The sequence below is a fragment of the Dysidea avara genome, chromosome 6 (genome assembly GCF_963678975.1).
Source record: "Dysidea avara chromosome 6, odDysAvar1.4, whole genome shotgun sequence".
NCBI classification, from domain to species: Eukaryota; Metazoa; Porifera; class Demospongiae; order Dictyoceratida; family Dysideidae; genus Dysidea; species Dysidea avara.
In genome coordinates this window covers 10,057,288-10,084,525 of record NC_089277.1, presented here as the reverse complement: position 1 = coordinate 10,084,525, position 27,238 = coordinate 10,057,288, and the positions used below count along the sequence as shown (strand labels likewise).

General features: G+C 38.1%; 3 protein-coding genes across 6 annotated transcripts in view; 1 reads left to right on the top strand and 2 right to left on the bottom strand.

The window, feature by feature from the left end:
- LOC136257314 (protein NLRC3-like) overlaps positions 1-27,238 on the bottom strand; it is a 273,319-nt gene that overhangs the window by 91,093 nt on the left and 154,988 nt on the right. For all 3 annotated transcript variants that reach the window (XM_066050434.1, XM_066050435.1, XM_066050436.1), the window contains 4 exons: positions 25,867-26,049; positions 25,756-25,814; positions 20,956-21,139; positions 19,956-20,015 (listed from right to left, as the gene is read on the bottom strand). The gene's annotated coding sequence lies outside the window, so the exon portion shown is untranslated. The remainder of the gene's footprint in view (positions 1-19,955; positions 20,016-20,955; positions 21,140-25,755; positions 25,815-25,866; positions 26,050-27,238) is intronic.
- On the bottom strand, positions 7,984-19,290 carry LOC136257316 (ribonuclease inhibitor-like). Of its 2 annotated transcripts, XM_066050445.1 has the most exons (9): positions 11,336-11,642; positions 11,158-11,286; positions 10,837-11,007; positions 10,073-10,243; positions 9,306-9,476; positions 8,542-8,709; positions 8,292-8,416; positions 8,175-8,234; positions 7,984-8,123 (listed from the first exon to the last, which is right to left on the bottom strand). In XM_066050445.1, exons 1-8 carry the CDS (start codon positions 11,502-11,504, stop codon positions 8,202-8,204), a joined length of 1,137 nt encoding a protein of 378 aa, XP_065906517.1. In that variant the 5' UTR covers positions 11,505-11,642; the 3' UTR covers positions 7,984-8,123; positions 8,175-8,201. The 2 variants fall into 2 exon arrangements, with proteins under 2 accessions (XP_065906517.1, XP_065906516.1); XM_066050444.1 differs by lacking the exons at positions 7,984-8,123; positions 8,175-8,234; positions 8,292-8,416; ... (2 more) ...; positions 10,073-10,243; positions 10,837-11,007 and adding exons at positions 12,831-13,181; positions 18,876-19,290 and having other exon boundaries at positions 11,336-12,783.
- Positions 21,908-26,405, top strand: LOC136257321 (uncharacterized). Its single transcript, XM_066050454.1, has 7 exons — positions 21,908-22,115; positions 22,171-23,301; positions 23,355-24,414; positions 24,470-24,527; positions 24,591-24,698; positions 24,910-24,963; positions 25,774-26,405. Exons 3-7 carry the CDS (start codon positions 24,196-24,198, stop codon positions 26,070-26,072), a joined length of 738 nt encoding a protein of 245 aa, XP_065906526.1. The 5' UTR covers positions 21,908-22,115; positions 22,171-23,301; positions 23,355-24,195; the 3' UTR covers positions 26,073-26,405.

Sequence of the window (27,238 nt, the reverse complement as noted above, 5' to 3'; positions counted from 1 at the left end):
AATGTATCATCAGTGCAATGTGTGGCACATCAATATGTAGTCAATTCATGTCACACCTTGTTTTACAATCCTTGAGCTAATGGCAGACCAAATCTCTCAAAGTTCATGACATCAAGTGATCCAACAATCATATAGCAACTCCTTCACCAAGCTGGATTACATCACCAGACTGAGGAATATTACTACCTGAATGAAGCATCATAAATCCATCTACTTCATGGACATCATCACGAAACCACTTGGTCTCACTATTTATACATACTATATGCCAATTCAGTTCTTGCATCTTTTTGTCAACAGAAACTGGATGACCAATAGGTTGAACCACTATCCATCTCTACTAGGCTTCTATAGGGGCTCCAGTGACCCTTCTTGACTTTTTATTTTTTTTTATATATTTTTTTACGGTGGTAATGCTTCTTCAAATACAGGCACTAGTACAACAATAACAGAATCAGTTACTTCCACCACACAACAGTCAGAGATGCTGCCATTAACCACACCATCTACAAGTGATAAGTTACTATGTCCACCAAGAGGAGGTTGAGCACACACACACACACACACACACACACACACACACACACACACACACACACACACACACACACACACACACACACACACACACACACACACACACACACACACACACTACACACACACAGAGGTGTGTAAAATCTCACTTGACTATAACAGTATCATACTAGCATTATATCTGATTCCTCATTCTGCAAAAAATAAATAGATATAAATTTTATAAAACCACAACTAGTTACAACGGATGTTACATGTACATTCCAGTAGGCAGTGTTGGGGGTAACACATTCAGTGCTCAAAATAACGAAAAAGATATGTACTGCGGTGACTGCAGATCAAAACAAAATTTGCTCTACAGTTGCTGACTATTGATCTGCGGTGCTACATTTTCAACTGTGCATATTGAGGAATGTAGCCAGGATTGTATAAACAGTGTGTGTAGATGCTAAGCCAGGGGGTCTGGAGGCATGCTGAATCTGAGAATTACTACAGCAGAATACTGTGAATATTTGCTTGACACTATTATGACACATTAATACACTGCTAAGTGATTATTTTACATGCTAGGCAGTACGTAACTGCCAACCATAGCAAATATTGGTCGGTTGTAGGAGGGATCTGAACGGAAAACTGCAGACTGCCGACTGTTATTTTTTGAGCTCTGCACATTACTTATGTAAAAAGTTAGTACACAGAAAAATTTGGAATTTTCAACTAGAGTAGGGACCATAGCACATCGATAAAAAGTACTGAAACAAGCTGGAGTAGTGCACGATATTAAATCACAGTAAAACAATAAGAAGTGTTATATCCCTACTGTGCATTTCCATTATGGTATAGCACAGTAGGAATATTTGTCAGTGTTTATTTAGGAGGGGAAGCTTGCCACCCATTGACAAATTCTCAACCCACCTTAAATTTTAAGCAATAGTTTAAATGAAGGTGCCTCAGGATGCATAAGAAGCAATCTACGAGAGTCTCAAATCCCAAAAATTTCTGGAGTGGCATATTGTTCTCAGGTATCTAAGAATGTGCCAGAAACAATTTATGAGAGTCTAAAACAAATTTTTTTCAGTAACGGCACATTCAGAAGCAATTTACAAGAGTCTAAAATGCAAAAATTACTGCAGCAGCATATCACATTCTCAGATATGCACCAAAAGAAGTGATGTATGACCGAGAGTTAAAAACGCAAAGATTTACTGGAGTGGCATGTTTATGTATTCTCAGATATTGTACAAGAGAATGCACAAATCCAACAGTCTAGTGGGTATGGTCCCTAGATGCCATGTGCATAAAAGTAAACACAGAGATGCTACCACACTCTGATAAAACTGTACTTTGCTTCCCCTAGTCATTTCTCAGGTGAAGGCCTGTACACCTTTGAACACTTACACACTAGTGGACAGGGTGGATTTCCAAGAAGCAACAAAATGTAGCATTATCCATTATTTGTTTTTCTTGCATACACATAATCTCATTGAAGTGTTCAGCTCACATGTCAGTGTGTTATCAAGTCAGTACAAATTCACACTGTGTTTTGCCTGCTGCTTAAACAGATTGGGGTACAAATTTAAGCACACCTTTATGCAGCTTGCTGTGGCTATTCTCAGTCAAATATTGCTTGAAAAGCTGCCAATTTTATAATGGAATAAAGGAAATGTACCACCTGCCCATATACAACTATGCCTCAGTGGAGGATGGGAATCAGAATATTTTGGAGTGGAGTACAGTGGAACCTAAACTAAGGACACAATAGAAGAAAAGAAACATAATAAGGACAAAGACTTTGGTCCCAACAGGTCTGGTTAATACATTTTTTACGTCTAATAGAGGAAAACACTGGATCTACGAAAACCGTTCTTATTGCCCAAGACAGGAAGTTTGATTTTTTCTCACAAACACAAAGCTTAATGAATGCACTATCAAGTTTCACTGCCACAGTCGACCAGAGTAAAGTGGTCTGCTTTTGCTGGCTACTTTTTTAAAAGCACAGTGGCGAGCCGTATGAGTGGTCTGGGGTCTTGATGGAACCCTGGCCAACCAGGAGATGGCTGTGTGTGGTTGTACAGCTCCGTGGTGCTGGACAATGACCTGTGCTGTAAATTTCCTTTCATTTTAGCCAGTTCTGGGGTCTGAATAGCCCATAACTTGGCCTAATTCATCCCAACACATTTTTTTTTTCAATTTTTGAACACCATCTTGCCCGCCTTCCAGGGCCCCCGCCTCCCACCCTTCTGGAGCTCGCCTGATACAGACAATCTCGGTTTAAAAACTATCTAAAATGGTAAGAAACTTAGTTGTTGGCTACTTCTTCAGTGGATGACCAGGAAGGTAAGAAATTGTTGTGAAACATGTGAAAATTTGGTATGCGTAGCTACTACCATTGGCCAGCTACAACACTTTGAATATTTAAAACCGACGTTTCTCAATACTTTTAAATGAGCGATAAGACCGGTTTTCCCAGAGACAGTCACATATTACAGTAATAAGTGGCCAAAATTTTTGGTTCCCAAAATGTCTGTAATAGATAGGTTGCTCCACTGTAGTCACTTTCACACTATCATCAGATACAGTATTGAGATGAACCAAGAATATCACTGTAAACAAAAATTCTAATTGTCAAAAATTTGCTTTGATTCCTTCATTTCACTCATAAAAATCCTTTGATACCCTGATCATCAGCTGGAAAGCCTGCCATGTTGGCTTTTGAAAATGTATCATCATCACTTATTTTGATGTCTTGATCTCTTGATTCACTGTAAAAATTCTCTTGATTGGATCTGATCCGGTCACAAGTGTTTTAACTGCTAATCAGAAACACCAGCCAAAAATGACTACTCATTGCTATTAGCCAATAGTCTTACACTGCCATTTCTTCTTTTGTATTATGTCTTCCCCACCCAACAAACCAATGGGGTGGCACTCCAATACATACAGTGGCAGATCTAGGAATTTTCAGAGGGGGTTTCAGGTTCAGGAAGTTTTCAATAACTGTGATCCCACTCAGTCTTATAGCTCAGTGGCCTGTAGCTTCATAGATCTATAGTGAATCATAAAAATAACTCCAAAACATTGTTTCATAGTTGATCAAGGCTTTCGCAGAAAGTTTTGAAGCAAAACAGCACTAATACCAATAATTATTTCTAGAGACACTTAACACGCTTCAACACTGTAATGCCATTTTTAGTGATTTCAAAGCCAAAAGTATGAAGTTTGGCCAGTAGAAAAGATCCCAATGTGATACACTATGCATAACTGTTGGTGATTTTATCACTTACATGAATCATAAATAAATTAGGGGCGCGCGCACTTTTTCAGAGGAGGTTTCAGCTGAAACCATTGCAACCCCCTGTATCCACCACTGTTCAGATCTTCATCTTCCATAGTCAAACTCAAATACAAGCTTTGACTTTCACTAAAAGCCACACTTAACTCTTGACCAAATTTTAGTACATTTACATTGCTACTCTGAAAGTATCAAAAGTGGTAAATTATGTAATCAGCTTTCATGCTGTGCTAGTCCTTTGACCGACTGCAAATTTCTAGCTTGACTTTTGCTTTGACCAATGACAAAAATCAGAGTGCAGGTTATATTAGAGTGCCACCCCTTTGAAAACAGTGTGTGACACATGTCTCCCATCAATTATAGTTCATGTAGAAGTTGTTTTTTTTTTAAAGAAAGAAGAACCGACCCAAGTTGGCACTCCCATCCACCACACTCTACTCTACGCTAAGATGTTCTATAAAATGGGTTTAGCCTTTTCCTACACCTACAGAGCTACTGAAACAGAACCTACAGAACACAGAATAGAAAAAAAAAGGAAATGGGGCTTAAACGGCCCCAAGACGCCCCTCCCCCAGTGCAAGGTAGTTACACAGTAAATAAGATGACCCTACACTGTTACAACACAGGACTGGTATTGTTTTGTTCCGTGTGATCTCAGTTCAGCACGGGAGACCGGCTATTGGCCGAGTGTAAACATTCAGTACCTTGTTCAGTACGTCAACCATAACAAAAACGCTCACCCCGCTAATATGAAAATACATATGCAGCCTAGTCTCCGGCCCAGCTCGTCTGGCATCCGTGGCATCGTCCCAGGGAATCATCTTGGGCATCGTCATCTGACGTTAAGTGCTCCAATTTCTCTACTTGATGCGCCCTGGCCTATTGAACAGTGCATGATTTCCGGCACTATAGGCGCTTCGATAAAATAATTATTAATTAACTAAGACTGAAACTCGATACTGGGGCTGTGGGGAGCCGAACAGCCTCTCAGAGCAGCCAGCTAGTCCTGTGATGACTGAAGAGGATGTGTAACTAAGTGGCCTGCGAGGGGTCCTGCCGGGATATAAACAGAGGTATTACATGCATATTTATCACATCATCAAGTCTCGTCAAGTTTGCATCTTTTTTTTTTTTTGTAATAATTATTATGTAACATATTATACTATACATGTATGTGTGTGTGTGTGTGTGTGTGTGTGTGTGTGTGTGTGTGTGTGTGTGTGTGTGTGTGTGTGTGTGTGTGTGTGTGTGTGTGTTTGTGTGTGTGTGTGTGTGTGTGTGTGTGTGTGTGTGTGTGTGTGTGTGTGTGTGTATGTACGTAAGTGCTGCGTATGTATATTATGTATATGTATGTATGTACTGTGTATACTCCTCCTCTATGGAAGAACGGCTATGCCAAATATAGGAGTTTAAAACCAAATTCAAATTCAAAAATCACCACTGTTCATATTTATGTATCCCTGCACCATATACTGTTTATAAATGCAAGCGCATAGCTACTGATCTGAGTGATAATTTTCCGGACATATTTTGTCTACTGGTGACCAACTTATAATAGAGACTTGGCCACTTGGGTACAGACAGCAGGGGCAGCTACAGGGAGGTTTCTGAAGGTTTCATAAACCTGTCAAGTGTATTCAAGCAGTTAAATAATATATTTTGCATGGATTGCAAAGGCACAGATTGAGATACTCTAATAGAGCAGTCAATCACCATTCACAGTATTCAGAGGAGCAGTTTAGCAAGTTAAGTAGCTATGATTTTTATGTACTTTATCAGTGAGGACAGTTATTGGATATATGACAATGCTTATAGTTAGTGGAGGGCAGTTATTCTCAGCAGGCATGCAGTTACCTTTTCTTTTCTTTTTTTTGTCTTGACCAAAAGTCTAGCTATGCACCTGACCAGAAACCAGTCACCAATAATCCTGGAGCCACTTATGTATAATGTATATTTCACTGGCAGAGCTTATGATAAGAAATTTCTGTTATCTTGCCACAATGTCCTGACAAATCAGAATTGGCCGGACAGTTACCTAAATGACTGGGCATAGAAGATTTGGCCTATTGTATCCACTATAGCATAGTAGAAGGACCTTATAATTATATTGTTATTATGTCACATGCCGTGATGCAGCTTTTATGTGGTTACAGTACACCAAAGGGTTGACATTGGTACATTAGTGGTCACTCCCTTCAGTTGTAAGAATGTACACTATCTCCTAGCAACCAACTGACAAATAGTACTATAATAGACTATAATAGACTATTATAGTACTATAATAGTACTATAATAGTACTCTATAGTGACTGTTCTATTAGAGTGTTTGTGTGCATGTTCTATTAGAGTAATATGAAGATTAGTATCATGTAACATTAGTCACTTGTCCATGTCTATCCATAACATGTGAACACTTGTAAAGTGTTGAGTTTACAAGGTAGACATTATTAAACTGTTAATTCATATCTCATACAATAACTATTAGTTGTCTTGCTAGTGTGTACAGTGGAGCTGTTTTGTAATGGACACTTTGGGACCAGCCATTACTGTCCATGTTTATACTGTGTATTCTTCTTGTGTATTCTCATTCATTATAAAGGATTCACTCAGTCAAATATCCTTACACACTGGCATGGTGACTGGCACAAACCACTAACTCCTTATGATGTAGCCATTCTGTTTTAGCACACCATAATTATTTATTATGTACCTAACAAATTGTATGATTTTTTACAAAAGTTTTCTCCAACAATTATAAGTGCATGTGCTTAACAACCCGATTCTATGGTAACACATTGGGAGTAACCTTATTACACAGTGACCATATTATGTACATTTCTGTTTATTGTCATGTTCCCTCAACTATCCAACCTTCTTCAGACTAATGTTGTACCAGAACAAATTTGTAATGGTTTGTGTCATGGATTTTTTATCAAGGAAAGTGCAAATTGTTGGTGCGATGAAACCTACGTCACTTGAGCCAAAAATTTCTTGCAGGTGGCTACCTAATATGGTAACTTTGTACACTAATGGCAAATTTGAGGATTATTACAATGGCCAGTTAATGACCTTATTAGGAAGGTTTCACTGCATATTTTATTATGGGATACTTTATCCTGTGCTGGTTTATTTTAGTGTCACTGTCATTATTCTCTCTCACAGTCCTAACATTCATCCTATTTAATGCACCTCTGTATCTTGTTTATGATCACCCATGTCCGATCCCCTGATGGTTATGATGATTCTAACAAGTTCAAGGACACAAACACTGAGACAGACATCCTGATGGTGATCATGTGACTTGTAGAGACACAGAACACACTAGTGTTTGGTACAGTGTACATACTACATGGTTGATTGTCTGTTGTGTGTGTATTAATAACAATGTACTTGACTTGTAACTGAGACTGGTAAATTTAACCATCTGGAATAATGTGTAGTATTATGTAGGGAGAAATGAGGACCAGTTTTGACCAGTTGTAGATTAATGTATTCCAACTTCTCCTAACCATGATCACTTGTAATGTCATTAAATTCCTAAGATTAATGTCCTCACGTTCTAGCTCTGTGGTATTAGAAGCCGAGTCAAGGCAAATCTGAGGTCTCTAGAATCATGAATACTCTAGGATGTGGTTCCTAACATATGTATGTCCCAGGAAGTAATTTTAGATGTGTTTTGTTTCAAAACCCACAATCAAAGCTGGATTGTCATGACTAGGTTTTAAATGCATTATACAAACTACTACATAATGAATGTCAGGGGCAGAGGGGGCACCTATACTTAGGGAGGGCTGGGTATAGGTGGCGATGACATGTTTTAGTGTGCATTCCTCCCAGGAAATTTTGAAAATTAGGCCCTCTGAGATTGAATCTGATTGTTTTAGCTTTACCTGACTGCTCTATTAGAGTATTTCAATCTTTAGCAGGTGCAAGTGAAACCTTGTTAACTTTTAAAGATCAATGTAAGCTTTATGCATATCGTTTCTAGTGGTGTATCTGCTTGTACAATATTAGTTTTCAGCCCTATTGATCACGTGATTTTTGTAGATTTAGTTTGTCAAACCACTGACCCTCCTCATCTGTGACACATAGAAATTAATGTATTGACCTTAAAGGACACCTGTTAGGAGGTTTCTTACTAATATTAGCAACATCATTAACTTTCAGGGATGAAAACATACTACACATGTCATGTTGTAATAATTTAGTACAACATTATAATAAAAATGTTATTTGTTGTGTTCACAAGTTCTACACAAATCACAAATGATGTGGTTAGGGTCATAAAATTCTCCTACAAATGGTAAGATGGTAATTATTCAAAAAGTAACTAATTTTGACTCACATGATCTTATTTTGTGTGTTCTTCAACTTATGATATATTTTTCTGTGATTGGACGTTGTCCTGGAAACAATCATGACCATAGTAACAAATAATAGATCACACAATAACACCTCCTACCACTTGTCTCTTCCTCTCTTCCAGAATGGTCAACAATTGCTTGACTTGATCATCACTCCTATGATCAACCCTCACATCATGACATATAGTATTGTCCACAGCTGCTTGTAGGACTACACGACTACCTGTAGTGATCACAATGGTACACAAAGGTATGGGACATATCATACAAATATATAAACACTGTTTTACATAACATGAAACACTTCACTATCATCTAAACCACATACAAATCTTACAACTACACTACCTTCCACTGATAAGCCACAGCGGGATATCCAGAGTGTAGTGAGAGTATGATTGCATCGAAGACCTTCTGATATTGCAACTGCTCCTTCATCTTGTATCTTATTCCCTCTAATGTCCAGTAATGTGATTGTCTTATTTTCCACCAATAGTCTCTTGATACAAATGACACCTATTTTGATCATATCAGTAGACACAAATTAGGGACATGTCTATATCAACTCAGTACTAGTCATCAATACCATACAGTCAGATTATTACACAACACATTCAGGTGTTTAGGATCACAAAATATCTCCTTATTAGAGAGGTGTCCTCAACTGTGATTAATGTGTATGTGTATACTTGAGAGTTTAGGGGACCATGTATCCTGATTATTATAGGGTGTCTACAATTCAGGTGATCTTGTCAAGGGAATTCTACTCCAAACATTGTAGTAAAATATTTTATGTGACTAATTTTATACAAAATAATTATTATTGTAGTAACAGTGTACATATGATACAAGATGTGTAGTGTTACAGAACAAGTGGTACATCAGAAAACCACACCAAGTGGTACACAACCTTTACATAGTAAATTTACTGACTATAGTACACAAAATGATTGGACAGAATTAGACTATTGTAAACACTTGTATGGCTTTGACACAATATGGTTGATTCAGTAAGTCTACAAACATTATTGTACACACAACATTTTGCTATCATCATCAAACCACATAAAGTTTTACAACTATAGCTAGCTACATGATGATGTAGTATTTACCTTCCACTGATATCCCACAGTTACCCATGCTGAGCTCAGTCAGAGTAGTGTTGTAGTTGTAAAGTGGTTCACATACAGCAGCCACTCCCTCGTTGCCAATCTGATTACCACTAATGTTCAATATTTGTAATTTCTTATTTTCCATCAATAGTGTCTTGATACAAATGACACCTGTAGTGATCATAACAGTAGACACAGATTAGGGACATGTCTATATCAACTCAGTACTAGTCATCAATACCATACAGTCAGATTATTACACAACACATTCAGGTGTTTAGGATCACATAATATCTCCTTATTAGAGAGGTGTCCTCAACTGTGATTAATGTGTATGTGTATACTTGAGAGTTTAGGGGACCATATATCCTGATTATTATAGGGTGTCTACAATTCAGGTGATCTTGTCAAGGGAATTCTACTCCAAACATTGTAGTAAAATATTTTATGTGACTAATTTTATACAAAATAATTATTATTGTAGTAACAGTGTACATATGATACAAGATGTGTAGTGTTACAGAACAAGTGGTATATCAGAAAACCACACCAAGTGGTACACAACCTTTACATAGTAAATTTACTGACTATAGTACACAAAATGATTGGACAGAATTAGACTATTGTAAACACTTGTATGGCTTTGACACTATATGGTTGATTCAGTAAGTCTACAAACATTATTGTAAACACAACATTTTGCTATCATCATCAAACTACATAAAGTTTCACAACTATAGCTAGCTACATGATGATGTAGTATTTACCTTCCACTGATATCCCACAATGATTCATGCTGAGCTCAGTCAGAGTAGTGTTGTAGTTGTAAAGTGGTTCACATACAGCAGACACTCCCTCGTTGCCAATCTGATTACCACCAATGTTCAATACTTGTAATTTCTTATTTTCCATCAATAGTGTCTTGATACAAATGACACCTGTAGTGATCATAACAGTAGACAAAGATTAGGGACATGTCTATATCAACTCAGTACTAGTCAATACCATACAGTCAGATTATTACACAACACATTCAGGTGTTTAGGATCACAAAATATCTCCTTATTAGAGAGGTGTCCTCAACTGTGATTAATGTGTATGTGTATACTTGAGAGTTTAGGGGACCATGTATCCTGATTATTATAGGGTGTCTACAATTCAGGTGATCTTGTCAAGGGAATTCTACTCCAAACATTGTAGTAAAATATTTTATGTGACTAATTTTATACAAAATAATTATTATTGTAGTAACAGTGTACATATGATACAAGATGTGTAGTGTTACAGAACAAGTGGTATATCAGAAAACCACACCAAGTGGTACACAACCTTTACATAGTAAATTTACTGACTATAGTACACAAAATGATTGGACAGAATTAGACTATTGTAAACACTTGTATGGCTTTGACACAATATGGTTGATTCAGTAAGTCTACAAACATTATTGTACACACAACATTTTGCTATCATCATCAAACCACATAAAGTTTTACAACTATAGCTAGCTACATGATGATGTAGTATTTACCTTCCACTGATATCCCACAGTTACCCATCCTGAGCTTAGTCAGAGTAGTGTTGTAGTTGTAAAATGGTTCACATACAGCAGCCACTCCCCCGTTGCCAATCTGATTATTACCAATGTCCAATATTTGTAATTTCTTATTTTCCATCAATAGTGTCTTGATACAAATGACACCTGTAGTGATCATAACAAAAGACAAACATTTCAATATTAATCATCAGTTGATGAAGGTATGTGATGACTTTTGGATACCTAATTTAACAAATCAATCATCTGGTTATGTACTAATACAACTATCACACTATAACAACATGTAGCTAGTACCTTTAACTGATAAGCGACACCTCCATATATGGAGCTCAGTCAGATTGTTACTATTGGGTAGGAGCAATTCCACTCCAATGTCTCCTATTTCATTCCCACTAACATTTAATACTCTTAATGAGGGACTACCTGTGATCATAACAGTATTATAAACAACATCCATTAACATGGAGCTTACTTCTCATGATCTTTACTAAGTGTTCCATTCCAGCACTAGTGAGATCATTAAAAGTAAGGTCCAATTCTTGTAGTTTAATAGTTTTCTCACAACATTGTGCCAATCTTGATACTCCTTTATCTCCAATGTCACACCCCCCATGTTTAATACTACAATGGGATAATGACATATTGTGTATGATACACACAGTATGTCATAGGGATAAAGTGTAGCATGTTTCAAAATCAGTTTTATTGGTAATATTCCTGGAGGTGATACACACAGAGATTCAGTAATACACTTCACTGCTCCTACCACGTGATAATTGTTAGCACCATACTCACTACCTGGTGATAACTGGGACAAAATAAATTGGAGATCTTCTTGTGATTTCAATTGTGTTAGTCCACACAGTAACATCATGATATTTGGTAGATCATGAAAATGCTCCTTCATTAACTGGTACTGTTCTTTCTGTGACATAGTGATAACAATATAAAGAGAGCAAAGAAACTCTTGAACACTAAGGTGTGAAAAGTTATAGGTGTTAGATTGTCGAGTTAAGTATTTTATATTTGTACACTTTATCAAGCCAAAACCATCATAATTTTTGGGTAATGAAATACCTGACTGGATGAGGTCATCTTCTGTAAATATAATTCTTGGATCTTTATATTGAACCTTTCTTCTGAATCCTATCTTGTCTTCCCTAACACTGTACCACTCAAAGAATGCACGATAAGCTAACTTACTCAGTAACATTATTGTGTGTAGTGCTTCTTCTGGAACATCTGGTAATATCTGATGTAATATTTTTTTGGCATCATTAGCTGCTGCAGATGACACTGGTTGCTTCTCAATCTTCTTCTCTTGTTCCCTTTGAAGAATCATCACTATGAAGAGGTGATACAGTTCTGTCAGTGTAGATGGAAGACTCTTCTCCTTGTACTGAAAAATTTCAAGTATCATCTTCAGTGAAAGTGGTACATAACAAAGGGCACTAATATGAGGAAATGTTTCAAGTTTTTGAATAAACAAGTTAACCGCTTGAGTATCATTGGGAAATACATTTTTAACATATTCTTTTATTTTTTCTTCACTAAATCCTACCACCTCTATTGTCCTGTTGGCATTTAGACCTTGACATGCATGAGGTCTGGATGTTATCAATATTGTTACCTCCACCATGATCTCCTTTTTGATCATGGCCAATAAAATTGGATCGTTTTGTCGACGTTCAGCTGCCATTTCATCAAAACCTTCCAGAATTAATAAACATTTTCTTCCTAGCTGTTTTTTCAGTTGGTGGAAAGCATCTTCTCCAATGTGCTCCATCATGGCTTCTTCAAGTGACTGTTGTTGGACTGTCCTCAATGGTATCAGGATTACAAGATTAAACTTATCAGATAAAAACCCATCTCTGGCCCACCTCACACAGATCTCATTGGCAAGGGTGGTCTTGCCTATACCTACACAACATATACTACATCACTACTACATCACTGTTAATACTCACCTGGGCCTCCCATTATTAGTATCAGCCGAGGACATGGTTTGTTCTGATATAAGAAGATATCCCTCAGATCACCAAGTTGCTCTTTCTTTTGTAGTAACTCATCAACTTGACCTCGTAGTGTTAATTTAGTGAACTCTTCCAAGTTCTTGTCCACTCTGGTCACCTTCTCATTTTTCACTAGTGCTAATTCAATAAACTTTACTGGACCTTCCCCTTCATCAGAGGTGAAGTCCCTAATATACCTCACTTGTAACATGTTGGTAGCATCACCTAGTGGAGTAGTTTGTTCTGTTTGTTTAGTAGTTGTTGTTTGAGGACCACTTGTGGGTTCACTACCACTTGAGTGCAGTGCTACAAAAAGAAAATTATATATTTATGCAGTGTGTAGGTCAAGAGCTGAGGTTGAGAACAGCTACTATTACACTGTATCAGGTATGTGTTTGTTCTATACCTTATATGGATGAATGTGCATGTATACTGTCTGATGAGTGTGTGCATGTAATTTATCACTAGTAGGGCAGCATAACTTTGAGATGGTGACAACACTTAGCTAGGTAGCGACAGATGGACCTTTAAAACAGTGTTTATCAGTGTGGGATTCTTAAAGATAAAAATGGACTATAAAGGTACAGGGAGGAACTGCAAGATGAACAATGTTAAACTGTAACTGGTCAAGTTATGTCACTTCTATGCTGGAATCATCACTATGGCTTACTCTAACGACACGTATAGACATTAATATCAAGACTATACATTTTCTACAATCCTTATATCACCTCATGGCAGTACAGATACCACCATACTTCACCCAAACTCAATGATCAACCTGACAGTACCATGCTCTCCATTTTATTCCCCCTATTACTTATTGACCACAGAATTATAGCAAGGGAGTAAAATGATGTACCTGATGAAAGCAACACTCTACTCCTGTTTAAATCCAATCTGAAAACACTACCTGTCTCTTTATTGTTTTTTTTTTTTATAGCAAATAACAATGTTGATGTAGTATGTATCATCTTTTGTGCTGGTCCTCTGGACACATCAAACACTGTCCGTCTGCCTGTCTGTCTAGTAAAAATAATAAATGCTAAGATCATTCTGTGAATGCTATCCCACTAGGGACCTGTGAGAAGGCTTAAGCCTGTGAATACAGGGAGTCAGAAACATGTTTATCTGGGTATCTCTTTACACCATAAAGTCAATAATAAAAGTTAAATTTCAATAGAGTAAGGTGCAAGGTGTGCCAGTACACAATTACATTCAAGAGACCTGGGTAGATGTAATCTACATCTAACTGTGTTGGTTATACTTTTAAATAGTTCAGGGAAAAACAGCATCAGCCAAGAGAGGCTGTTCTTCACTTGTGCCTATGACAATAACAATGTACAACACACACACACACACACACACACACACACACACACACACACACACACACACACACATACACACAGAATGTACATAACTTAACTTAGGCCTGCATCAAATATGCCAGCATAACAAAAAACCTAACACGCTGGAGTGCTATGCCAGCATAATGCTAACATATAAAAGGTGGAGCTTAATAATTCCATGAAAATAGATTGATGCTCCCTAATAGAGCAGTCAGTGTAACCTGCAAGCTACATTGTACATACTCCTTAAATCAATACTCTCTAATAGAACAGTCACCTTAAATTGTAATGAAATACTCTAATAGAGCATTCAATGATTAAAAAGCCCCAAAATTATTGTAAGAAATGTTGCTAATCTAGGAGCATAATGCAAGCATAATGGGAACACTGAAGAACATAACAGGTGAAAATATTGGGAACATAACAGGTGAAAATGTTGGGAAATTTCTGAAAGCATTTGAGCAAAAGTTTGAGCATATTTGACTCAGGCCTAACAAAACTAGTTATGTGCAGCAAAACTAACAAAGTACAAAATTAATGATTAATTTTAAATTGTCTGCATGCATGACAGTTCCAGCAGCGGACAGCAGGCTACAGCCACTCCCACTTCAAGCTGCAATAATGCGTCATACATATGTTTCTATAGTTATTTATACCAAGAGGGCATCCAGGGTTTGGCAAGGGACAGTGCACAAGGGGTAAAGCATAATAACGGAGCAGGGGATTGGGAGCTACAGTGAGCTAAAGTACTTATTCTGAAAATTTTGATGTAAAGAAGTATTAATGTATAGTTTTATATGCAAATAATTATTAAATAATATAATAATTAAAAGTATACTTTCTTTCCAAGTGGTCTGCATTAATTGCAGGGATCAGTGACAGTCACATTTAGCCACTAATAACCAGCTAGGAATTTTGCAGATTGGTTCTTTGTATGCCATTCTATATAACAACTAAATCTTATGCCAATTTTTAGCAACTGTGGAGGATTCTTAAGTATTACATGTGGTGACTGTTCTATTAGAGTATTTGACTGACTGCTTTACTAGAGTATTTTACTGACTGCTCTATTAGAGTATTTCGATATTGTTTAAAGTTTTGATTGTATTATTATTGGGAGGAGAGACAGTGAGCCTCTTCCAGCTTGAAAAAGGAAGTGAAAGATACAATACATAATATACACAGGAGCGTAGGGAGGGGGTTCCAAGAGGTTCAGGAACCTCCCCTGTAAATAATGTCCAGATTATTCTGTGAATGCTATCCCACTAGGGAACTGTGAGAAGGCAGCCCATGAATACAGGGAGTCAGAAACATGTTTATCTGGGTCAGTTGGATGACATTTTGAATAATCAGGTCTGACCTGGATGAGATCATGTACCAGTAATCAAACTTGAATGGAAATGTAGTTGTGCGGTATACTCAGGAAACTAGCATGGAGCCACACCCACATTAATGTGTTTTGCTCTCTGTAGGAATATGTGCAACCATGCCCACTTATTAGATGAGCATGTTATTGTCTGTGGGCAGTGTTGGGCAAGTTACTTTGTAAAAGTAACTAGTTACATATTACATATTACTTACAACAGAACTATTTAGTTACAGTTACATATTACCCATAAAATAAAGTAACTGTAATAATATTACATATTATATTACTTTGTGTCCACAGCCTTAAGCTGTCACGTGTGAAACTACCACCTTATCACGTGACATGATTGCGTTGTTGGACAATGTGCAAATCTTGGTTATAAGTAAGAAGCTAGTGAATAAGCTTCATTCAGTAGGCCTCGTTACTTCATTGTGGTTAGGCGTTACTCAGAGGATTACTAACGAGATCAGTAACTTCGTCACTTTTAGTAATAATATTACGTCATATTAGACTCGTTACAGTAATTATATTACTTAGGTAACACGTTACGTTTGTAAGTAAAGTATCTTGCGTTATATTACCTGTTTTCATAGCGTATTTCGCTATATTACTTTGTTACCACAAAAGTAATAATATTACGTAACGCGTTACACGTTACTCCCAACACTGTCTGTGGGTATTTGTAGCCGGCATCATGTCCATTATTGGGATTGCTGCTTGTAGCCAAACAAGTATAGTTATTCTACTGTCAAGCAAACTAAATGGGAATTGTTGGTTGCTGTAGTTACCTGTAGACTTACATGGAGCCACCACACCTACTTATTGATCATGTATTACCTTACTGGTAGCTATACGCTAGCATTAGGGACTATTAATATAGCTCTTGATGGATGCCATTATTAAACCAGGTCACATTTGGATCAGATTTGGGTCCCATCCAGATAATGATCTGTTTGGGTCAGTACTGACCCACTTACAACGTTGGTCCTTTATGGTGTTTTATGTAACACAACACTTTTATCATGAAGTCAGTTAGATATGAAACTATAGTAGTGAAACAATTGAACACTATACATCATGACAATGATATGTGAATGTGCATGTGTAATTTGTCACAAACTTGTCACACATGACACACACACACACACACACACACACATTACATACAAGTCTTATAGAGTAACTGTATTGAGGATTCTTTGACAGTAAAATTATTTACATGGCACATGTTTATCTGCAACATCCTTGTACTCTTATTATTAATTTATTAAGGCTTTACAGCACAAGTGCTGAAGATCTGTAGGACACCTGGTCCGACAGCCTGTTTAAAGATCTAATTAACAGTACACACACACACACACGCACGCACGCACGCACGCATGAACACACACAAACACACACACACATACACTACACCTTTTATGTACGTTTACACTCGCTTGTTGGGTCCTGTACATTACATATAATTAAGATGTTATAGAGTATGTTTGAAAAGGTCATAGAAAAGAAAAGAATTCATTGATGTGTTGTCACATAATATAGATGTTGTCAGCAGGCCTTTAGTGTTTACACCACATGATAGTCAATAATAATTGTGACCCAGTTGGCGAAAAGGGGTTTATAGCTTTTCCAAATTGTCACGTTTGACTAATCTTAACTCCTCATGTATTCAACCTATCACTTTCATATTGCACCAAGCCATGGTGCTATGTTAGGGGTATAAGGGGAGGGTGATACCACATTCACAAGTAAAGTTACAGGTTGCCAAGTACATGCAATTGAATAGGATAAAAGACCCCTTTTCACAGACTGTTAGTTTATGATAGCTGTGTGGGTCCAAGTTGCTAACCAATGCTATGTTATCATACAACCAAAAACCACACTGAAAGTATGATCGTACGTAGCTATAAAAAGTACATAATAATGCAAGGTGTGCCACCACACAAGTATGTACCTATCAATGTCAGGCCCCACCCCCCACCACGAGGTCTCCATACACCCACTGGGAATTTGACATCTACATTTGCCCCACCCCTGGGACTTTTGACAGCGGCAGTTTGCTGAACCAACCATAGAAATGAAGTGGGGACACAGCTAGTTGGCTTTTGACAAGCTTTTTTAGCTCCACTACTGAGGACAAATCCCCTGTATTTGCCCCACCCTACTCCGAGCCCAACGGTAGGGCATCACATGATTGATAGGTGTATTAAATTATCACAAATCCAGGAGACCTATGCAGATTCAATCTACACTCCAAATAAATTCTCTGTTTCCCGTCCTGGACTCAGGAATATTTGCATGCGGGCGGACGGTCCATTTCCATTATAAGATCAGCTAGCTTTTCAAGCCATATTTGCCTGACACAGCCAAAAAGGCTGCATAAAAGCATGCTTAAGCTTGTTCCTTCCTTTTGTAAGTTGCAAAAATAACTCAGACGTGAAATTTGTGCTGACTTGATAGCACTGCTGACACGCGTGAGCTGGCACTGTTTTAAAACTTTTACTGAGCCTATCAGTATGCAAGAATAACCGGAAAATAATGGAAGAATACGGAATATTTAGAGCTGGCAGTAACCAGATGCGGGCGGTGGACGGGAAACAGAGAATTTATTTGGAGTGGCCTAAATATAAAGTATCTGTTAGACTTTTTGAATAGTTTATTTCCACAGGGAAAAACAGTATCAGCTATAGTATGTTCACGTTGAGCTGAATCCTGAAAAACAGCTAAAAATTAAAAGTAGACTTTTTCTCAACAGAGGTAACATTTCAGCCAACCAGATGATTTTTAGTAACAGCAAAGGTGTCAACAACAGACACGTACGGTTTGGCTACATTACAAGTTCAGGAAAGGGCTGTAATGGACACTGTACTTATATGGCTTCCCCATAGGAAATGTATTGTGAAAATTTTGATTGGCTGTAAATATTATGTCAAGCATTTGAACAAAAAATTTTGAAATGTTTTTAGCGAATAAAGTAGTACTACAAATGAGCCGAGAAATGAGCCAAATTTCAAGATCATGTGTAATTGCATCCATGAGTTATTGAGGATTCAGCTCAACATGAACATACTATAGGAGAGGCTATATTCTTCAGCTCTGCTTTGACACTACAACACACAATAAAATAGCTACAACAATCCCAGAGCTGGACAGAATCAAACTACAGTTAAGTAAATGCAGAAAAAAATTGCAATAAAAGGCGCACTACAGCCCCTCCCACTTTACGCTACAATAATGTATCGTGCACAAGTAGATACATGCAGTTACGTAATAGCTCACATTCATCTAGCACTTCAGCTACGAAAGCTAGTCTTCCTGTATTCCTCAAGATCCTGCAAAATTTCTCCAGCATCCCTGGTCCACTATTGGTCAACTGCTCGACGATGATTCGGTTCTTCTCTTCCCTGCTTGTCGTCTGTAGTTGTACTCGTTGTGCGGCATTTTTTCCTATCATGTTTTCCTGTATGAGATCGTCAATGATATCGTCAGCGTCCAGATAACCAACGAGGAAAGCGCGATTGTTGGTGAAGACTTCCCTCTGTTTCTTTAAGCTCTCAATACCAGCCATAGCAGCTTATCAAGCACTAGACATGTAGGACGGTATGAGATGATCTACTGATCTTACGGAACTAGGCCCGAGACGGCCAGTTGAGTTGAAACCTAGTCCTACCCTTATTATAGCTAAATTAGTCGTAAAGATGATTTTAAGGGTAAAATCCAACAACCACTGATAGTCACTTAGTAGCTATTCACCTTCTTAATCTGTTTGTAACAGGTAAACTGATCGTATTTATAAGTGATTATACTAACAGGAAGTGACTGGTACTTATCACCGACAAATAACACATAGCTAAACTATAAAATATTTTTAATGGTCAATAGTACACAGGATGACAGTGAGGTGTGAAACTGCATGTGTGACAATATTAAACTAAGTATAGCTAGTAATAGAAATAGATGAATGACATGTACATTAATGTATGTGTGTAGTATTGCTGTTATCTCTTAACCCTATAAGGAAAAGGAACAACAAATAAAGTAACATTTAAAATTATATTGAGGTGTTCTTACCAAGTAAACTTCTTTCTAGCTCTCCTCTGACCAGGTTTCTTTCTCTCTCTCCTTCGACTGTCTGTTATCAACAAGTTAGCTACATAAAACATCCAAATAATAAACACCCTTAAGTATGGATAGTGCATGGGACCTGTATAATATGGACATTTTTTGGACCAATGAAAAGCGTCCTGACTACAAGGTGTCCTGAGTCAGTTTAAAGGAGCACAAGTAAATTAGCTAAGTGTCTAGAGCATGCAGGTGTTCTCAAGTGTCCACATTAACAAGTTACAGAGTAGTAAATACCTTTCTCTAACACTTCAGTTAAGGCAAGGCTAATACCATGTCTTAAGGCACCAGCTTGACCTGTAACCAAACAATGAAAACATGTTCAACCTGATAGTACACATGTAACTGATTTTACTACAGACAGGCAGAAATACACACAAAAAGCAAAGCCTCCAGGACCCTTGCAAAACATAGTCATTGCCAACTAGCAAACTAACACTACTCAGCTGTAACATTAATGGATACCTGTGTTAACTGGAAAAGCAAATGCCTTGTCTCACTTAACAGTAGTAGGGTAATTGTCCTGTGGGTTACTAGCCCTGTTCCAAGAGGCTGCACAACATTCCAGTGTTTGAGAGGTGCACTGGCATCCTAGACTACTTCTCCAGTTGACACCAGTCCACCAGGATCCCATTATACAGTTGGGTTGATTTGGGAATTGAATCTAGACCATTTTGATTATCAGGCTGACCTGGCTATGCTGCCTCACCTATAAAGTAACCCACATACAAAGCAAGGCCTATGACAACATTATGAAACACAGCTATTGTAGCCCAGCGAACCAGCACTGGGATGCCCGTGCACCACTCAGGCGCTTGAACCTTGTGCAGGCAAATCTTCCTGGGGCAGGGCTAATAACCCGCAGGACCGTCCAGATCTCACGGAGAGAGGTCACAGAACCCAAAGTTCCACAATGACTCCAACACTACTAAGCAAGACAAGGACAATTGAGTATTTGATTTCCCAGTTAATACCTGGTACCCATTGATGTTACAGCTGGGTGGGCTGCTTCCCAGTTGACACCAGGCCACCAGGTCCCCATTTAAACATGCAGCTGGGTAGACTGGAAAAATGTGAGCAAAGTTTCTTGCTCAAGGAAACAACACAAAAGTAGCATAACTGGGAATTGAACCTGGGACCTCTCGATCACCATGCAAATGCCCCAACCACTTGGCTATGCTGTCACACACACCCACGCACGCACGCACGCACACACGGAATATACACATACACATACCACTTTTACCACTATAGTTGATGCAACAACGTGGTCAACAAGTTGTGGTCACTAAACATGGTGGCTGTTTTAATTGTGGTGGTACTTCAAAGACACTGATCTGGGTGCTTAGGACATACTGTATATTAGGACTTGGTAAGCATCGCTGTATAGTTTTCTCATGTGGATAGATTCAACTGTAGGCCTGTGAAACAATAGCATAATAATAATAATAAATACTTTGCATAAAATTCACAATTTTGACTGTCCCCAAATTTCACCTAGATAATTTTTAAATCAATGCCGGAGTTCAGTGATTGATAATAAGTCTACTGAGTGAGCAAGTCTGCTATCTAAGATAGTTATAAGATTCCACTGTGATACTTATTATGAACCACTACCATGGATCAAGATACCGTAATGAAACACTCCCAAAAGTTTCAGTTTATACTTTCCACTAGGGTTCTACAATATACCCATATTTGGTCATACTGAGGTATTAACAAAGCCACAATACCATATACCGAGGTCCAACACTGAACCATGATACCAAACACCAAATATATCACGGTGCTTACTAGTGAAATACAAGGGATTAGATGTTGTGACATCAAAATAAATTGTGGGTGTTAACAGAATGGGTAGCTGCTTTTTGCCTTGTCAAAAAATTTGGATTTTTCAACTAGAGTAGGGACCATAGCACATCAATAAAAAGTATTGAAACAAGTTGGAGTAGTCTATGATATTAAATCACAGTAAAACAATAAGTGTTATATCCCTACTGTGCTCAAGATACATAACGGAAATTCACAGTAGGGATATAACACTTCTTATTGTTTTACAGTGATTTAATATCATCAAGAGTAAATAATGGAAGAGAGAGTATCTAACTGCTATATGGGTTATCAAAAATGAGTGTGGAAAGTCAATCGCATTTGTTAGTAAAATCTCACGGATTATGGAAGCATTAATTAACACGTCTGGTAAAGAAGACAGCCACACGGCATTGGATTGTTTTCTCGGATTGCCATGCAGTAGTGATGGCTGAGGGTGAAGAACGTAGTCATGAAGTCGCGAACGAAGCGGTTACCAATGTTGACGCCTCAACACCTACTCGCAATGTTAGAACCGTCAACCCAAGTGGATTTACAGATCATACTGAGGACAACAGAGACAATGAGGTGAGCCTACTAGCTACATTAAATTGAACGGCTCGTAAGAAATATTTTTATTCAGGGTGAGATTCAGATTGTTGATTGGACTTTCGATTCACCCGACCGAACAAGCAGCGTGACAGAGGACTTGAGTCCAATTGAAGCCTCGAGTTTTAATAGTGTGCAGCAGTAAGAGAGGGAAAGTGAACTGTTTACAGCGCCTTCTAGCAGGTGCTCCGTTCTTCCAGAGGTTGAGACTAATAATGGGTGTGGTCCTGCTAGGATTGAGGACGGCACCCACTTAGTGAGAGTTGGGATCGAGGATGAAATTCCTCCTGTTTCAGTACAAGAGCAAGAGGCATTTTTGCACAATATTTATGATGTGCTTAGTGGATGTTTTCCTGACCTTGTACTCACTATAAGCCAGGTACATGATTCAGATAAGTTGGTTCCTGTGTTACTGATTAGCCAGTATCGGCTTTTCAACCATGCCCCATTTGGAGCAGTGTCATGTGTTCAGGTAGCTGTGCACTATAAATTCTATACAGTACATGTGTTGATGAGACAGTGGAAATCTTCACATTTTGAAGGTGTGGCAGAGATCAGAGAACTGTGTCAAATTATTGAAGAGAAATCAGAATACAAATTCTGCCCAGGTATTGATCCAGATTGGTACAACAGAGAATGTTTTGAAGTGATTCACTTCTACATCAAATCTGCTTGACCACATGATTTTCCCTTCCATCGGGTTGATTCAGTAATTTGCAAGGTGTTATACAAGTTAGCACATAATGCCACTCATTTGGAGAAAGGTTCACAAGAAGTCAGGTGTTCTGCATGTAAGCGACTTATTACAGATTTGGAATGGCAGAAGTGGGAACAAATGAGGAGACTCCAACAAAAAGAATCAAAAGGCAGAAACCTTCATCCAGAGCACGGCCGTCTTACATGAGTCCAGCTAGCCAATTAAAACGCAAAACACTTGCCCAATATGAGCGAACAAATAATATAAGAAAGCTGCAGAAGTATGAAGAGAGTGAAGTAATCCTTGATGATGATCAGAATAATGAAATGTGTCAGATTATGGAGAAAATAGGGGTAGATGAGCTAGCAAAACTCTATAAGAAGGGGACGAGCATGGTGTCAGAAAAGTAATGCAGGAGATTTGGGTTATAGATAAGGAACGAGTTCACTAAAGATCAGGCCAGAAACAGTATGTTGTGCTCAGTAAACTTGAACTTACCTATGATTTTTTGTTTTGTGTAGGTAATAGTGGACGGGGTAACCGCTGGAACATGGTAACTATACGAATGGGTGAGTTGTGTGTTTCATTTTTAATGTGTCATAATATTTTTTCTACATAAGAAGCCCATCTGCATATGAAGCTTTAAAGCAGTTCAGCATTCTAAAGCTTCCAGCCAAGTCGACGCTTCAGTCTTACACTGGGACATTTATACATGATCCTGGGGCCAGCACTATACTTGTATTGCTGAGCAAGTCTCTCGCTATTTAGTTTACAAAGAAGAGTGCAGACAGCTTGGAAAGCAAGAGTCTCAAGCTGATGGAGCTGTCATATTTGATGAAGTGAAAGTTGCATACCAACTGGTATGGAACTCTCGCAGCCATCAGTTGGTGGGATTAGCCATGACTCCAAATGATTTGGCATCTTTGAACGATGTCTATTCTCTACTGAAAAGTCCTGAGTCCAATAAGCAGACTTCCTACATTTTACAATTTATATGGAGGGACCTGACAAGTGAATTTGATATTGTGGGTCCATATTTTACTACACCATCTACAGTGGATTGTCAGTTTGTTGTGGCATGTGTATTTGAGACCATTGAACTGTTTGAGTTGCATGGTCTCAAGACAAGCGTTTTAGTTTGTGATGGTGGATCTGCTAACATCGCAGCAATAAAGGCTAGTCACAATTGTCATGGTGCCTATTCAATATCAGAAGATCAGGAGGATAAATACAAGGTGACACCGTGGATGATCAATCTTTACAGGCCAACACAGAAGATCTTTTGGCTGATTTGTCCATCACACCACGTAATTAATTTGCCATTATTTAATTTTTTCAATATATTTTACTTGACAGCTGAAGATGATTAATGCATTGTTTTCGTCAAAATTAAATGGCACAAAACAATTTAGGCGTGGTGATAAATGCACATTTGGGTGGCAAACAATTATGGATTTGTACAAGCGTGAGTTAGCCAGAGTTAGTCAAAATTGCATCAGGATGGTTCCTCATCTGAAGGAGGCTTACTGCTTGCGTGATGCTTGGACAAAGTTGAATGTCCATCCTGCTAAAATCATGCAGGTGAGTTCCAAGAAATATAATTTAATTCAGTTGTTTAATATGATATATATTTTAGCAAGAACAGGTCTTGGGGGAGCTTTATTGGTACACCCAACAGGATCCACTACCTGAAGGTATGTCAACTACCAATGAGACATTGTTGTATTTGGAGGCCTGTAATTTGTTGTTCGAACAAGGCTTTTTGAGCCATGACCGAGTAAGAAGTGCTGATGCAAAAGTGTTGGTAAATATCGACAAAGGCTTCAGTTACTTCACTGATTGGCTAGACTCTCTTTTGAAAATAGGTGTGTGTGTGTATATGTTGTGTATGCACCTGCACAGTGAAACCTCTCTTAACAAACACTATAAATGTAGGACACCAATGCAGAAAATTCATAATAAGAACCCCACAGGTATAGTTAATACATTTTTATCTAAGAAAGTTGATCTAAAATGTACATCAGAGAGGTTCCACAGTATATTTAACATTGTTTACCAAAAAAAATTTTTTGGCAGATCCAAACTTTCCACATACATCGGCCACACAAAAGTCTTTTCTGTCATGGCAAAGTGAGTATCTAGCCCAGTTGTACATGCAGTCCGTAAATATATTACACCATTTAAATAAGATAACAGTAACTTTAAAGTGTTTTAAAAGTGTGGTACTTGTATATGTTCATCATATATGTGACTGGATCTGTTAAAACCGGTTTTATTGCCCATGACAAGAAGTATGACTTTTTCCACACAAAGCTTTATGAATGCACCATCAAATTTCACTGTCACAATTGACCGGAGTAAAGTGGTCTTCTTTTGCTAGCTGCCTTTTTCAAGAACAGTAGCGAGCGGTTCATGGGGCCTTGTAGAGCCCTGGCCAACCAGGAGATGGCTTTGTGTGGCTGTACAGCTTCGTGGTATTGGATGATGACCTGTGCTGTATGTATCTTTTAATTTTAGCCAGTTTTGAGCCTTGGATGGTGCCTAATTCACCCTAACATGTTCCTCTTTAAGTTAAAAAAAACAGCCTCTTGCCCACCTGCCAGGCCCCCGCCTCCCACCCGTTTTAGAGGTGCCTGATACAGTCAACCTTGGTTTAAAAACTATCTTAAAAGGCAGGAAACTTAGCTATTGACTACTTCAGTGGGTGATCTGGAAGGTAATAAATTGTAAAATGTGAGAAAATTTTGTACACATAGCTACCACCATTGGTAATCTACAATCTGAATATTTAAAACCGACATTTCTTGGTACTTTTAAATGGGTGATAAGACCAGTTTTCCCAGAGACAGTCACATATATTGATGTTATGTTTATTTGGAACATCTCTTATTGCTGTATGATTTGTGTAACAATTCTTAATACCGTGTTTGAATTCTCTAGCTTGGGACCTTCTCCGGATTGACGTCTACAGCTTCAAAGCCCTATGTCAGTGGTTCAGAGAGATGTATCCTACATATTTCATATCTCCCTTACGTCTCTCCAGATCAGCAGTTGAGAGCCTTTTCAGCCAGTACAAACACAATGCTGGAGGCAAATTAGACTCTTCCAGTTTTCCCACTGCCAGAGCTACACATCTTGTTAAGCAATGTGTTTCTGGTCACCACAGTGGAAAGGGGTACAGAGACGACAAATTACGTAGGCACAATAGAAATACCCCTAACAAAGAAAAGGTACAATAAAAAGGAATCACACAAAGACAATTAACACATCATGATGACTGAACATTATTTACATACATTATCATTTTCCATTGTTATTGACAAATTTAGTTTCTAGTTTGTATGCTAAGCTAACAATATTGGCCGCAAGTTACTATCTACTGTAGACTCCAGTCCTTCCTTAAATGCCATTTGTTGCTTAGTGCTTGAAATAAATTCTTGAATTCTGGTATTGCACAATTTCCGAGTGAAGACAGTGAAAACATTGTGCAGTGTATCTTCATTGAGTGTATCAATGTTTGGCAGACGCTTCGATAGGATTGAGTGGAAGGACACCTTCAGATCTGCACACTCTTTTATCTTCCCATGTGCAGCCTTGAAAAGATATTGAGTTTAACAACTACAGATTAACATAACGTAAATATCTTGATTATGTCTCCTCCATCCTCTTCCATTTTTTTCTCATTAACTACTCCCTTCACTACTTCATCTGTTTGTCTAATAAAAGGTACGAAGCTGGCATCAGGAAAGTACATGTAACCTCGGTTACGATACTTCAGATATCCAGGTATCTTTGATTTATCCTTTGTGTTGATAGCTTGCAATATTGTTATTTCTTGTGACAACATATCTCTTTGAGCATCACTGCAGCCCCTAATCTGTTTGTAGTGAAGATGAAGCATGTCACAAAGTGCTGCACCACCAAATCTGAAGTAAACATCATCACCCTCAACCCCAACTGAAATCTTGGATGATTCAGACTCAGATAGTAAGCTGGTTTGGTATTCTCTTGCTCGCTCTAGAAGAACAGCGTAAATAGCTGATGATGCTGATATCATTACAGGATTACCCTCAACTGGAACATTATTTCCCTCACAAAAATCCAACCATCTCTTTCTCAAAGATACCAGCGAACTTTCAGTGGTCTCATCCAAATCAATAGATTTCAAAGTATGCATTCTGGGCAACAGGAAAGCACTGCAGTATTGATGCCATTGAAATTGCAATTGCGAAAATGAATCAGATTCTTTCTTACACTCCACATATAATTCAGAGAAATGGCAACGATGCAATGTCCTGGAGGAGCTGCTCACTTTTACACAATGTATCAGCAAAACTCTTTAATTTTGCACTCAACAACTGAACCTCACTCAGTCTCACGGTAACAGCGTCTGCCAAACTTACAT

Bases quoted from the DNA above. Each gene is read 5' to 3' on its own strand.
- LOC136257316 (XM_066050444.1), bottom strand. From the start codon at position 19,164: ATGGCTGGTATTGAGAGCTTAAAGAAACAGAGGGAAGTCTTCACCAAC. The intron at 13,182-18,875 runs GTGAGCTATTAC...TTCTTTTTGTAG, and splicing joins AGCTGAAGTGCTAGATGAAT to CACTGCACTCAAGTGGTAGT. The intron at 12,784-12,830 runs GTGAGTATTAAC...TATGTTGTGTAG, and splicing joins ACTAATAATGGGAGGCCCAG to GTATAGGCAAGACCACCCTT.
- LOC136257321 (XM_066050454.1), top strand. From the start codon at position 24,196: ATGATTAATGCATTGTTTTCGTCAAAATTAAATGGCACAAAACAATTT. The intron at 24,699-24,909 runs GTGTGTGTGTGT...ATTTTTTGGCAG, and splicing joins AGACTCTCTTTTGAAAATAG to ATCCAAACTTTCCACATACA. The intron at 24,964-25,773 runs GTGAGTATCTAG...TGAATTCTCTAG, and splicing joins GTCTTTTCTGTCATGGCAAA to CTTGGGACCTTCTCCGGATT.